At 41.2% G+C, this 14,181-nt stretch overlaps 1 protein-coding gene across 1 annotated transcript in view; it reads left to right on the forward strand.

Annotated features, from left to right (window-relative positions):
- naalad2 (N-acetylated alpha-linked acidic dipeptidase 2) overlaps positions 1-12,485 on the forward strand; it is a 485,356-nt gene extending 472,871 nt beyond the window's left edge. Inside the window, exons 17-19 of the mRNA XM_041199157.1 lie at positions 590-671; positions 2,513-2,605; positions 12,073-12,485. Coding sequence (XP_041055091.1) covers positions 590-671; positions 2,513-2,605; positions 12,073-12,259 — 362 coding nt within the window. The 3' untranslated portion in view covers positions 12,260-12,485. The remainder of the gene's footprint in view (positions 1-589; positions 672-2,512; positions 2,606-12,072) is intronic.
- The last annotated feature ends 1,696 nt before the right edge of the window (positions 12,486-14,181 follow it).

Here is a 14,181-nt window from a genome sequence, read left to right on the forward strand (position 1 = left end):
GAAAAGTTGAGAAGGAAGTTGATTTATGTGTCAATGCTGAGAGTCACTGAAATTATCAAGTTGATGTGAAGTTTAAATAAATAAAGTGAATTTGGTACTCAGATCTACTCTTGAGAATTCAAGTAGCGTTTTCATGGGTTAAGTGGCATTTTTTGTTTCATTCTTCCTGTATTAAGCCTGGAACCAATGAATAAGAGTCCCTAGATTATCTAAAGGTTTCTTGAATGTCATTGCAGATACAGTCTGAAGTCTAACAAATTATATATGGAGTATTGTATTTGACAAATTTGACAAAGCCCATATAGTATAATTTAGTGTGGGAGAGGACCAGACATGTAGATCTGCTCTTGTGAAGTATCAATGTAGTGGAATTATCATTAATTGAGGCTTGTGGGGTACTTATGTTGGATTGAAACACAGGACTAGGAGTGTTACGTAGAGACTGTAAGCTAGTAAAGCATCCAATGCTGGGAAACTATTTACCTAAGTTCCTATTAACCATTGGCACTGAAAAAGCTAAAAGTAATATAATGCAATTGGGCTTCATTAAAAAGTAAAAGGTTCCCTAAAGTCTGCTTTTGTGTTTCAGACTCTCTGTTTTCAGCTATACATAACTTTACACGCATTGCCATTGATTTTCATAAACGACTGGAAAAGATTGACATCACAGAGTGAGTAATAAAACCTATTGGACTACAGTAAAGTTGAAAACCATGCTTCACCCTCTTTGCTGCTGTTGTATCTTCTTCTCTCACTCTTTCTTTATGCTCCAATAAAGCAGACCAAATTGAAACAAATTGGGTTAGTGGTTTTTACATCCCTTCCTTAGATTCATACAGCCACTTAGATTCCTCATGTGGTAACCTAAACAACAGCTGGAATGTCCCACTAATCAATGATAGCCAATGAATTTTTTATGCATATCTTCACACACAGTTTTTTTCCTTTGAGAAATAGTGGGAAGTGGTGGAAGGGTTCCCGACTGAATGGGATCATGAACGCTGCTTTCCATGGCCAGGAACCCAGAACCTCTAGACCAATGGTAGGGACACTACCACTGCACTACAAGATCTCCACTGACCAACTGGTTGGAGTGTCATGACTTGAATCACAACTGAATTGTATCAATCCAGCATCATAGATACCATGAAGATGGAAAAAAAAACTGAGCATATAAATATAATCAGGCACTATGAATGTAGACGATGTCTAATTATTGAAATAATGAAAGCACCAATGACAACCAGTGATTTATTCTTCTCAGACATATTTTGTAGTCCAGATCCTTAAGTGAGAAAAGTAATTTCCCCACATTGGTCCCTATTTAGATAGTTGAACAGGTAAAATTATGCTAATCTGCTAGCAGATCTGCCTAGTAATGTTATTACTGTTAACTGAGGATGGTCAGTATTAGTTAGTCATTGACAGCAGTCAGGCTGCATGCCATCATTGATGGTAGGACCAACAAGCAGTTGACATTTCCTTTGGATGGTGTTGGGTACCTATTCCACCAGCAAATGCTTCATCTACGCCACCAGTAGAAAGAAAATGTTATTTTTTGGATGTGTTTCATACAAATAGTAGTTGGCAGTGCTGATATGTTTGGTGGTCTGGCAGCATCAATGTTGAAAATTAATTCTACGTCATGGCCAACATTTGTGTTTTTTGAGAAACTAACAAATAGGCTTGTTCTTTGTTCATAAACATTTGTGTTGTACTGGGCACATTATTTGTTCCATGTGACTTTACCTCTAATGAACATTCACCTGCAGGCAGGGTCATATTTCATATTTAACATTCATCCTTCTATGCACACACCCTTTGAGCTCCTAAACTCTACCGATGCAGAGCCATTTCCTTAGAATGAAAAGTTATCACATGCAACGTGGATAAAGTAGCTTCTCCATCCAAAAAATTCAACATGTATTTTTGCCTTTAAGGGATATTTCAGCATGTACCTCCTTTCATGTATCTCTATCTTTGTTCTATTATGCTCAGTAATGGGAGTGCCTGGGGTTCAATTACTCCTAATTCCAACTTTTTAAAATTTTTTCATGTGGATGTGGGCTTGCTGACAAGGCTAGTATTTGTTACCCATCACTAATCACCTTTGAACTGAGTGGCTTTGCTAGGCCAATTTAGTTAAAAGTCAACTACATTGCTATGAGCCTGGAGTCACACATTGGCCAAACCAGCTAAGGACAGCAGATTTCCTTTCCTAAAGGGCATAAGTGAATCAGAGGAGTTTTTACTGAGGTTTATTAATTGAATTTCACCAGCAACTATGGTGAGATTTGAACCCATGTTACCAAAGCATTAGCCTGGGCCTCTGATTATTAATTTACTGCACCACCATCTTGATTGGGTGAGTGAAATATTTGCTGTTTGTTCAAAGGAATAATCCCGTAATGCAACTTTTTTTGTAATTCAGTTACTGAGGCAAATGAAACAAGCTTATGTCTGGAAACTTCTAAATTTGTAATTTCACTCACTTTGTACATGTATTTTATAGTCCTCTCGCTGTACGAATAGTAAATGACCAGTTGATGCTGCTGGAAAGATCCTTCATTCACTCTATGGGATTACCTGGGAGACCCTTCTATAGGTAAGAGTTGATTTAGTCAGAATCTAGTAATAATACCCCCCAATTGCCTGGGTTCTATTGGTCAGATAATGTTCTGTTCCATAAATTAATCTCCTAAATATATTTACTTGCTGAGCTGCACTTAATTTATTTTGTCTCGATATTCCTTATATCGCTTTTAACTTGGTTATATGATTGTATTACTTTGTTATTTTAACTACTTTTGATTAAAATTATAAACTGTTGCTAATGGACTTAACGGAATGTCAAGGATGAGTAATGTGCTAATCATTTAGCTATGTAGAAAAATAATCTTTACTATTTGCAGCAAAATTTAAATGTACTATTTTATTCTGTTACAGTTTCACTATAGATCACAAAGAGTGGAGATTTTCCCCATAATCAGTTTTACAGTGATGATGGGAGAATTACTGAAATGTGTGAGACAAGGGCATAGGAATTTACAATAGCCACCTAGTCCCAAGCACAATTGCAGCTATGTTTTATGTAATTAATTTAAAACCCTTCTACCATTAAATTGTGTATATTTATGAAATGTAAACTTTATGCCTCCCGAGATGAGAGATAGAGGGCACAAAATTTAATTACCTAGCGCCTCTTTGCAATGCAGGTAAGCCTCCATGCTAGTGGCTTAGGAGACACCTCTGGCCACTTCCATGCAGGCTATGCTGCATCATGGCACTAAGAATATCCCCACCCCCCTCCCCCCAGTCAATGGGTGGATACCACAACTGCAAGGGGTACCATTCGGTCAATATGACGTGCTGGAGTGCAAGCTTAGACAGCTGAGACATCAGACACTCCATCCTGGGTTAGCCTGGCAGTGCTGCCATGGAGGTGAACTCCACTTACACACTCAAAGGAAGGGCTACAAGCTCTGCATGATGCCCTTGCTATGCTGGAGCCGGACCCCTCCATACTCCTGGCCAGTGATATGAGGCTGTCTGGCAGGCCTGTCAATGCACCAAGCATCTTGGTGTATGTGTTTCCCTATAGTCTGTTCCAATGAGTCCTCATCTCTGTCCCCTGGAATAGAACTGGTGTGTGGCCTCACTCTCCAGAGATTTCACAAACACGGCCTGACCAATCCCCTGAGCTGTAGCCCCAGTTTTGCCTAGTGACTCACCATGTGCATATCCTGGCGTTAAACTAGATTTTAATGTTTGTGCTGTGTCAGTATCTGAGCTGGTGGCTGTTTGTGGGTGTTTGGTCGAGTGACAGTACTTCTTCTTCCATCTCAACTTCTTTGCATATCTCAACTAATTTCTGGAGGGACTAAGTAGCTGGCAGCTCCTTGCTAACTGAAAGTACAAAAGCACAAGGGGAGGGCAGGGGTAGTGAGTGGGAGGAAATCGGGCTGTCCATGATCACTCCATCAGCAGTTCCCATTGCATGGAACTTTTCAGGATTCAGGCTTGTGAGTTAGTGGAGAAGGTGTATTAGGCAGCAGCTTAACTTCCATTCAGAATGGCTTCTGCTGCAATAGATGTCACTTCCTCCATGGTACTGCTGCCTGTTCTTCAAAGGACTATTTCCTTCAGGACTCTGGAGGGACATGTACAACTTGGTCCTCCTCTGATCCTCTGGCTTCCTCCCCTGTTGTAGTTGCTCTCTTTTTGCAAGACAGATAGTGTGTTTGGGTGATGACTGCCAAAGCTGAATAGCTGGAAGTATGTGCACGGCTGATATTGTTTGGAGATGTGTATCAAGATGTCAGGAGTGAGTCCTGATGGTCCGAGTGTGGTGTTGGGTGAGTGATGGGGCTGTGGTGTATTGAGCAGTGTGAGAGGTTGGTGGTGCAGTGGAAGTGAAATGCAATGTGCAGATGCATTCACTCACTTTGATCACCTGAGTGAGGTCATCAACTTTATTTTGGCACTACTGCCAGGTCCATGATGCTACTTTCTGGGCATTGATTACCATTATGACATGCTCCCTGTCACTTCACAGTATCACCCTGGAGAGCCTCTTGGCTCCCACTGGAAACATGGAGCTGAATTTTACGTTGGGGTTGGTGTTCTGCCCCTTATATAGAAGTCAGGGGTGAGCTTACCTTTGCTCACCCAGCTCGCCCAGCAGCCATTAAATAGTCAATAGCCCTCTAATTCGCTAGCGGCGGAACATCCACCCCTCGCCAAGAGAGGTGCTAGCCAATCAGAGGGCAACAGCTCCTGTGACCCTGCAGCGCCACCAAGAAAAGGGGCCTTTCCTGGGACTGCAGCGAAGCTAAGAGGAAAGCGTTTAGCTTTGGAATCAGAATGTGAGGTCCGGTAGGAGAATGGGGAGCATGGTTGGAAAGAAGGGGGCATGTTTGGTAATGTCATGTCGGGGGGGTGGTGTTCACGCCGTGGGGGGCCTCCGGTGGGCAACGTTTTACCTGGCAGCCTGATGACCAGGCGTTGGCCTCTCCCAACTTGGGTAAAGTCCTAGGAGAACGTCCTTTTGTAGACATTAATTGGTCAGTTAAGGAGCTCAATTGACCCACAGGCAAGTGGGCTGCCCAACTCCTCTCCATCTCCTCATTTGTGAGGGTGAGGGTGGGCGATGACAATGGCACCACTGGTTTGATGCCCAATTTTATGCCCTTTCCCACCTACCATTTTGCCCTCGTGGTGGGGAGAGGAGTGCAAAATTGAGCCCAGGGGCTGAATTTTTTGTATGCAAAGTGGGGCTGCCACAATCCTGCCCCTGCGTATAATCCAGCATCACAATGTCAGGTTGCGAACCCGATGTCATCATACTGGTCCACTATAATAAACTAGGTTTGCAGGCCCTGAAATTGGCAGCCTTATGCCTTTTTAAATACCTCAGTAACAAACGTTTAAGCTTATTTGGAAGCCAATTGACTGGAATAAAATATTGCCCATGTCATAACATGGTGGGTGCACAGGAAACACGTTTTTCATGCACTGTTGAAAAGGTGGATATAAAGGCTGGAAGTGGGACTATGTCTGACTTTAACAGAAGAATCTGCTGCTGCAGCTGTGAGACTTAGCTAGTGTTGCATAACATATACATCTACATCATTTCCTCATAGAAAGGGAAAAAAAGTGTTCTCATTAACATTGACTAATGCACCATTTCTACTGTAAACCAGTGTCTGATATGGGAATTGTCCATTCTGTTGGAGGGACCTCCTCCAGTGAGTGAGAGAAGGCAGAGGCCAGTTAGCTAGGGACAGGTGTGTCATGAGGCTCAGAAAGGTGGGAAATCTGCTGCGGAGGGGAGACAGCAGCAGACAGGCAGAGAGAGGTGAATGCACTACCCTGTCAACCAAGTGTACAGAGTCAGGATGTCTTACCTGCAGATGCAGGAACAACAGCATTGTCTATTGAAGGAGGCAGTCATATCGTTTGTGACATGCTTTCCGGTGAGATAGCCTCGAATTGTGTGAGTGGCCACCTGATGCCTGTGGCCTTAAAAACAACTGTGGCAATGAACGTCTTCACCTCAGGGTCATTCCAGGCAGCATGTGGCATCACCCAGCCTGCAGCCCATCACTGTATTAAGGTATTCACTGATGCCATGTTTCAGCATGCCCATCATAATATCTCTTTGAAATGTGACAATGCAAGTCAAGTGGAAAGAGCCAGAGTACAAGGGGTAATTGACCGCACCAGCCGGACAGCAAGGGGCATTCATAAACAGAAAATGTTCTGATTATGTGCAATCACAATGAAAGAATATTGTAGGTGTGTGCTTGTTACCCAGGAAGCAACCACGGCCCATACATCCTTAGATATTCCCAGGCACCAGGGATGTTTACAGGCCCTGGAGCTTTGGATGGCTGGCTGCTTGGTGATAAAGGATCCCCTTTAAAAAAATCGTTGATGACTCCAGTAAGGAACCCACGGACAGAGTCTTAGCGTGGGTACAATGATAGCCACACATCAACCAAAGTCAGCATTCTGCTTAAAAGGCTTTTCAAATGTCCCGACAGATCAGGTGGTGCTCTCCAATATGCAAGAATGACACTTAATGTCATTGTTTGTTGTGTGTTGCACAACCTGGCCTTCCAGAGAGGGGAAACCCTGTCAGAGGAGGAATTGATGGCGACAGCCCTGTCTTCTGATGACAAGTCCTGTGAAACAAGAGATGGTCTAATACTTAGAAGATTCCAAAAACAGAGTCTCTCCAGCTCAATACACCTTCCTGGCCTTTGGCACCTTCTCCTGTTAGCTCCCTGTTATAAACACCAGGGCCATGAAAGGGCAATGTGAGTCACCAAATAATATGGAGCAGAGGGACCTACAGGAACACAAACTCCCATAACAGCAAATAAACAATACATATAAAACCAATCACATCACACACAGATAATGGATGAATGCAGCTGGAGAATCATGTGAACTGAAATCTCACTTATGTTGGCAATAACCCAAAACAATGTGCAAATTTCACAAATTAGAATGGTGACACACTCATCCTTGCAGATCTCAAAATGTCATTGAGTCTTTTGTGGCACTGCAGCCAGGTTCACTGGATGACCGCAAGGCTGCTGACCTCTGCTGCAACCTCCATCCAGGCTGCTATTGTCTTCCTGCTGGCCAGCATGAGGACCTCCTGCCTATAATTTATGGTCTGGAGGAGGACTTGCACTGTGTTATGATGTGGCAGATGATGTGTGCCAGGTGGACCAAATCCATGAGGGAAACTTGATCACACTATCACAACTGTTTTGCAATTTGTGTTTATTACTAGATGTAGTCACTGAATTCAGAAGTAAGAAGTCCACCAAGACCTTTAGAGATTTTTTTAAAAATTAAATTAAAATATTTTTTTAACAAAATAAAATATTTCAAGCACATACATATGATTACAATTACTTACTATTATAACAAATCCCAGAATTCCTAATTGACCTGACTTCCAGTTACAACCCCTTAAGGTAACAGTCCAAAATAGATTTTAGATTTAAAACAGAACCAGCAAGTTAACACAATACCCATTTGACAGTGGAATTCCAAATGGCTTCCTGAACTTTAGCTTTGTTACATAGCAGACTTATGTACAAATGGATGGAAGCTTCTTGAAGGCTGTTTCAAACACTCCTGTTAGATCTTACATGGCCTTCTCTCACATAGCCTTTCATTCTCCTTTATATTTGTTTCAATCTTTTTAATATGTAAATTCTGTTGTTCCATGGTCAGAATCTCCCATTCAGCATGCGGGGGAGGCAAGCCCCACATGGGGACATGTAAAGTGATGCGCGGTGATATTGGGCATGCGTCCCAACGTCACTGCACGTCATTCTGATCTTTAGTTTGGCGGGTGTGCACCGGAGTCAGCTGCGCACCCGCCGAAATGTCAAAGGGCTATTAAGGCCATTAATAATCTAATTAAGCTGATTGTCTGGCCTGCCCGTCCAACCTTAAGGCTCTCCCGACTCTCCCTCCTCCCCCCACCTGCACAGATAGTGCTGAGCACTTCCAGATGCATGTCACCCTGGCCAGGCCTTAATTGGCTTGCCCACAAAAAATGGCGGCACGCACCCAATCACAGACAGCAATTGGTTGCGCACTCACTCCCTCCCAGCCCACCCGACGGGGAGATAATTCTCCCCCGTATGTCTTTGAAACTGCACCTTCCTCATAATATAAAAACTTTCATGTTGCCAACATCGCCAGTAACCTTAAGGAAAAATAAAAACACTCCTTAGCCTTGTTTTTCTGGATAGTTGTAAACAGACTAAGATCCCTTTGAAATCCAACAATCCATTTATCTAAAACTGCAAATTCCCTTCACACCTTATATGCTAAGCCAACATCCCTATTTACTCATTAGCATGTCAAGCACATTATTACACCTTTTGGTGATTTCAAGCTTGCAGGCTACTTGACTCCAAATGTAATTAAATCACACAGACAGACCCAACTATAATCACACCCATAAACCTACTTCACAATAAACCAGAAAAATATTATGAAAGTTATGAAAGCGTCAAACTTCGGGACTGTTCTTGGTCTGGGGCCCTCCCATCTCCTGGCTCCATTCTCTCAGCCATCTGTGGAGAGACGATGAGAGTTAAAGGACTGATTTTGAAGATCTCCTTGAACACTTGCTATTCATCAATGGAACCAGTCAGCTGCACTCAAGTGTTCTTTCTTCCCTGGCAAAGGTCCTGAAAGCTTCAAAACTAGCAGAATAATCATCCACATTTAAAACCAAGCTCTTACCTACTGCAATTATTCACTGGAATTTATATCCTTCCGCATAAACACTTGTACCTCCAAAGAATGTTTTCTGGTACAGCTGCCACAGCCTCGTGCCAGAGGTACCTTTAGAGGGGTGGCCATGACCGGTTCATGGCCTGCCATGAAAGCTGCAGCAAGAGAGATAAGACAAAGAATGTGAAACTACATTAAAAAAGATACCTGGCTTTGGAATGGGAGGGAGAGGGATACTGTAGTGAAAGAAAGAGAAACTAGCTGAGAATGAAGTACAAAAAGAAGAAATGAGGAGAGGATTAAAAACTAGAAATGTGGCAGAAAGTGCATAAAGCTGAAGCTGCTGCTCTTGATGCTATGACCTGGCCAGGAGAAAATATAATGGAGCTAGTTTTCCTATTCGTGCATCTGGATGCTTGGGCACAGAAGAAAAGCAGGCAGGGTAGACTGCATGCCCAACGATCCATTTAAATTAATGGATGGAAAATTGGGTGGACTCCTAAATGAGGATGTGATGTCCCCACTCAATTTTCTCCTATACACTGGAGCCCAGTGATTCAATATTCCCAGGCTCAGGAACAGAAGAATTTTCCCTAAGAACTGCAAAAAAGAAAGCAATGTTCATCTATATCAAATGCATTTGATGTTGATATTTTCAATAAATAGTCAATATATAAGTAATTTGGCAAATGTAATTAAATTTACTCTGTTATTAATTTGATTTCAATTGTCAGCAATTGTAAGTGGTTTAACAAACCTACTTTTTGTTTGGATGAGATTTAACCAATTAAGACAAAACAGGAGTCTTTGGGTGGTAAATGTTCGAAAATTTATTGAGAAAAAATTTATCTAACAAACTTAGGACAATGACTTTTACAGCTTCAGCTAGTTGCACATTCCATTGAAGCATAGGTCACATGATCGACCCTCTCAGGTTTCTGGTCTGGTTTTGAACCCACTTGTGGAGATTAACACAGGTTCATACTTCAGAGTCTCCAAAATCTGGCTATCAGCAAAACCTTACGGAGCATCCTTTTTAATCCCTGTGCAACCATTGCATCATGCCAGAGTCAGGCCAATGTTAGTTTAATGATTGGCTCTAGCAGTTGCTAGGTAAATTTGGTTGGCTCCATACCTTCCCTCCTGAGACCATCTGGCTTCAGTATCTCAAACAAGAGTACAATGTGGTTACTTCTTATTGTTTATTAATCTGATTTTACACAACTCTCATTCAGTAAGCTAGACTCTTCCAAGGCCAATGACCTTATCAGGGTTCTAAAAGACTTCCTTGTTTGTACAGTTTCAATTGCACTTTCTCACGAGAGAGAGAAACTTAAAACTTACAGAATGATTATATATTAATATTCATTAGAAAGACTTGGAGTTCATTTATGATTATTGATTATATTGATTAATTGATTATAACTCAATCAAGGTTCATTACTTCTACAATGATCTGTTTCATGATAGGTCACTACTTAATATAGTACTTTGATTAATGTAGACAACACAGGATACAAAATGGCTTCTTCAGCCATGATAATGTTAAAGTGGCTTCCTTGACCTTGTTAGTTTTTACAGTGAGTATAGTATAAAAATGGTCAGATTGAACTAAAATCTACTTGTGCTGAGAAGAGCAATGAAAACTCCCAACAAACATCACTCTTAAAAAAATTACAGCTGAACAGATGTTGCTGCCTCCTATACCTCACACTTCTGTATCACTGATCATAAGGACACCAGCTCCAATATTTAAGATATTTATTCCAAACACTCTCCCCTACAAGAGAAACAACAGCTGCTATAAACCAGGTGCATGTTGAACAACAACATGATGACAACTATTTATACCAGTAAAACATCTCAAGGCACTTCACAAGAGTGTTAGGAAACAAAATATGATACCAAGCCATGTAAGGAGATATTAGGACAGTTGACCAAAAACTTGGTTAAAAACTTAGGCTTTAATGAGCATTTTAAAGGAGGTAAGAGAGGTGTAGAGGTTTAGGGTGGAAATTTCAGAGCTTAGGGCCTTGGCAACTAAAGGCATGGCTGCCAATGAAGCTGATGCAATAAACTGATGACACTGCTCAATCTCATTTTGAATCTCCCAATGGGTTCAGTAAGAGAGCAGCATGAAGTACAAGCTTCCTCACAACAATCATGGTTGAAACATTTGGCAATCAAAATGAGTGCTGCGCAGCCTTTGACTGGAATGGAGGAAGTACAGGCAGTATGGGGCCTATCATTATGGAGACACAATACAATGGTACCTTCAGGCCCAGAATAACTGATCCCAGGCCATGAATGACCATTCCTATGCATCAGCTCCTCCACCCACCCCTGTTCCCAACCCAACACACAAACTAAGATGAACAAAACTACCTTTGAATGGTAGAATTCCCCAACCACCCCCACCCTGCCCAACCCGCTGATCTGCATTACTTCCACATAGTCATAGTCAGGTGAGGAAACCTGTATATATTTATGAAATATTTCTGCAAACAGTATGCACCAAACTTTCCAAAAGTTCTACTAATGGTTTTCTGCCACTCTCGGAGATTGCATGGGTGGTGGAAGAATGAAGTAGAAATGATGCTGTGCAGAAGTTACACTGTACCGATGTGGGGCAGTTTCAGTGGGCCAAACGTACTTTACCTGTCCTTTTTCATTTGTTCATGAACTATACAATGATTAAATACAATAATTAATTGTATGTGGCTCAGAAAAAAATCAAAATATCCAGTGATGTGAACTAAGCAATTTAACTAAAACCAGTGGGAGTTATTTTTGCTTGATGTTTATGCAAATTATGCGCTTTGAATTTAGAGTAGATCTAAATATTGTCTGTCATAAAATGACATACACCTAAATGGCAAATGTCTTCTTTAAAAAATATTATGAATGAATTTTGCTGAAAATCTAATGAGAACAAACACTGGTTACCACCATCCCCATCATTCAACCTACCTTCTATAACTTGAGATGTCATGCACTCACAAGAGTTTGTCCAGTTTCATACAAAACGTAAGAATTTTTTAGAAAATCTAATCACTTCACCCTGGTTTCTTTACATGTGGGAGTGGTAAAATTAGAAACTTTCCACATCAATAACAGATCTCCATGTTACAGCAATTACTTAATTTTAAAAAGGCCTAATTTGTTAAGCCCTCTCACCTGATCAGTGTTTATCCTGACAATATTGGTAACCAGTCATCACTACTGTACGTTGAATGTTTCAATTTAATGTAATTGATAAGTGTGGCAATTAACATTTTTAATTTCCTTTTCCTCCCATAGGCACATCATTTACGCTCCCAGCGCTCATAATAAGTATGCGGGAGAATCTTTTCCAGGAATCTATGACGCATTATTTGACATAGCAAATGCTGCAGATGAGCGCAAAGCCTGGCGAGAAGTGAAAGAGCAGATTGCTGTTGCGTCCTTTACAGTGCAGGCATCTGCTGGGACATTAGTGGAAGTGTAATTTTATTTGGTTTTATGCTTTTGAGAAATTGGATCAGGAGTTAATGATGTGACATTAAGACCATCTCAACATGAATAATTATTTAGAAATTCGTAATTAATCTGAGCTCAAATTTAAACAAAATATGCACATTAATTATGAGTTATATACAAGAATCAACCCTACAGCTATGCTAGTTATACTGTTTTATTTTTGTTAGATCTGTATTAAAACCTGCAATCATCAATTTTTTGTTTCCACGATATTCCAGACCATATGTGTGAGATTTTAAAGAAGAAATAGCAACACAGAAACAAAAAAAATCAAGTTCAGTTCATATATAAAATGGAGAAACCACTGATAATTTTAAAGAAATTGTAATCAACATTCACATTACTTGAAGTAATGAAAAAATAATCAAGTAGTAATTTAGCAGTTTATAGTAGCATCAACTCTGAAAACTGCCATTGTTTGTTATCAATTTCATTTTTTCATTCACTCGCCAAAAACACTCAAGAAGCTTGACATCATCCCAGACAAAGCAACCCGATTGATTAGCAACCCATAAACCATCTTAAATATTCACTCCCTCCACTGCCGACACAGTGGCAGCAGTGTGTAACATATACAAGATTCACTGCTGTAACTGGTCAAGCTTCCTTTGACAGCACCTTCCAAACTCTCAACCTCTATCACCTAGAAGGACAAGGGCAGCAAACGAATAGGAATACCACCACCTGAAAGTTTCCCTACAAGCCACACACCATTCTGACTTGGAACTATATCGCCGTTCCCTCACTGTCACTGGGTTAAAATCCTGGAACACCCTCCCTAACAGCACTGTGGGAATTGCACCAGATGGATTGCAGCAGTTTTAGAAGATGGCTCACCATTTTCAAGGGCAATTCTGGATGGGCAACAAATACTGGCCTTGCCAGCAACGCTTACATCTCATGAAAGAATTTAAAAAATCAATTCAGTGGAATAAAGTAGAAGTCAGCTTAAAAACCTGAAAGCATATGCATCTTAAATGTAAGAATTACAGAGGACTTCGGCACTTTTAGCAATGTGACTTTTAACATTGTGCTTTAATATTTCACAGTATTAAAATTCAGTATTCTAGTCAGTCTACAACTCAAAGCTTCAGTCTTCATATGTAGCATCTTATGATTCACCAGCCACCTCATTTACATACAATTTTTAAAAAATTGCTATTTCATCCAAATTTTGAGGGATGGCATCTAGTGTGCCCTCTAATTTTTTTGGTGTGACAGATTCTTCATTTAAATGTGCAGCCCCAGCAGCGCCAGGTTTGATTAGTGGCCACTGCTGGAACCACAGCCAGTCCCTGAAGAAGTGGAGAATATGGAGGATGACTGAAGGTAAGTCCAGGGTATTGGCAAAGCCCAGTGAGGGGGCCAGCTTTGAGAGGTCGGGGAGGAGGTTTAAAGGGGTGGAATGCCTCAGGAGAGGGTGGGGGAGTGTCTCCAACGAGCACAGGGGACCCCAAAAGGAGGTCCCACTCCCTTAGCTGACACCAACCCGCCCAATAAAAGTTATTGGGCTACCCGCTTGGCGTAAAATAGGTAAAATAGCAGTGGGGGCAGGCTGAGGCCTATAAGTAGCCATTATTGGCTACCACCTCCATAAAATGGGAGACAGGTTGAGGGCGGGTGGGAAGGCAGCGAGCAGGAACAGGAGACTGTAAAATCCAACACTTAGTAAGTTAAAGGAATTGATGTGTGCAACCTACTCAGGTACTTTTGGCATGCTGCATGATCACACAGTTTAGAGGTATTATTGGCTACACTTCCTTCCTCTTCCTTGTAGTGTATAAATCATTAAATACATCACTTGGCTTTTAGGAATCTACTTATATTTTATATTTTAAGTGTCTTTATATTCATACTTTAGAGGGTCTTGGTTACAGTATGTATACACTG

This window comes from Carcharodon carcharias, chromosome 11 (genome assembly GCF_017639515.1).
Source record: "Carcharodon carcharias isolate sCarCar2 chromosome 11, sCarCar2.pri, whole genome shotgun sequence".
In the NCBI taxonomy this organism is placed as follows: Eukaryota; Metazoa; Chordata; class Chondrichthyes; order Lamniformes; family Lamnidae; genus Carcharodon; species Carcharodon carcharias.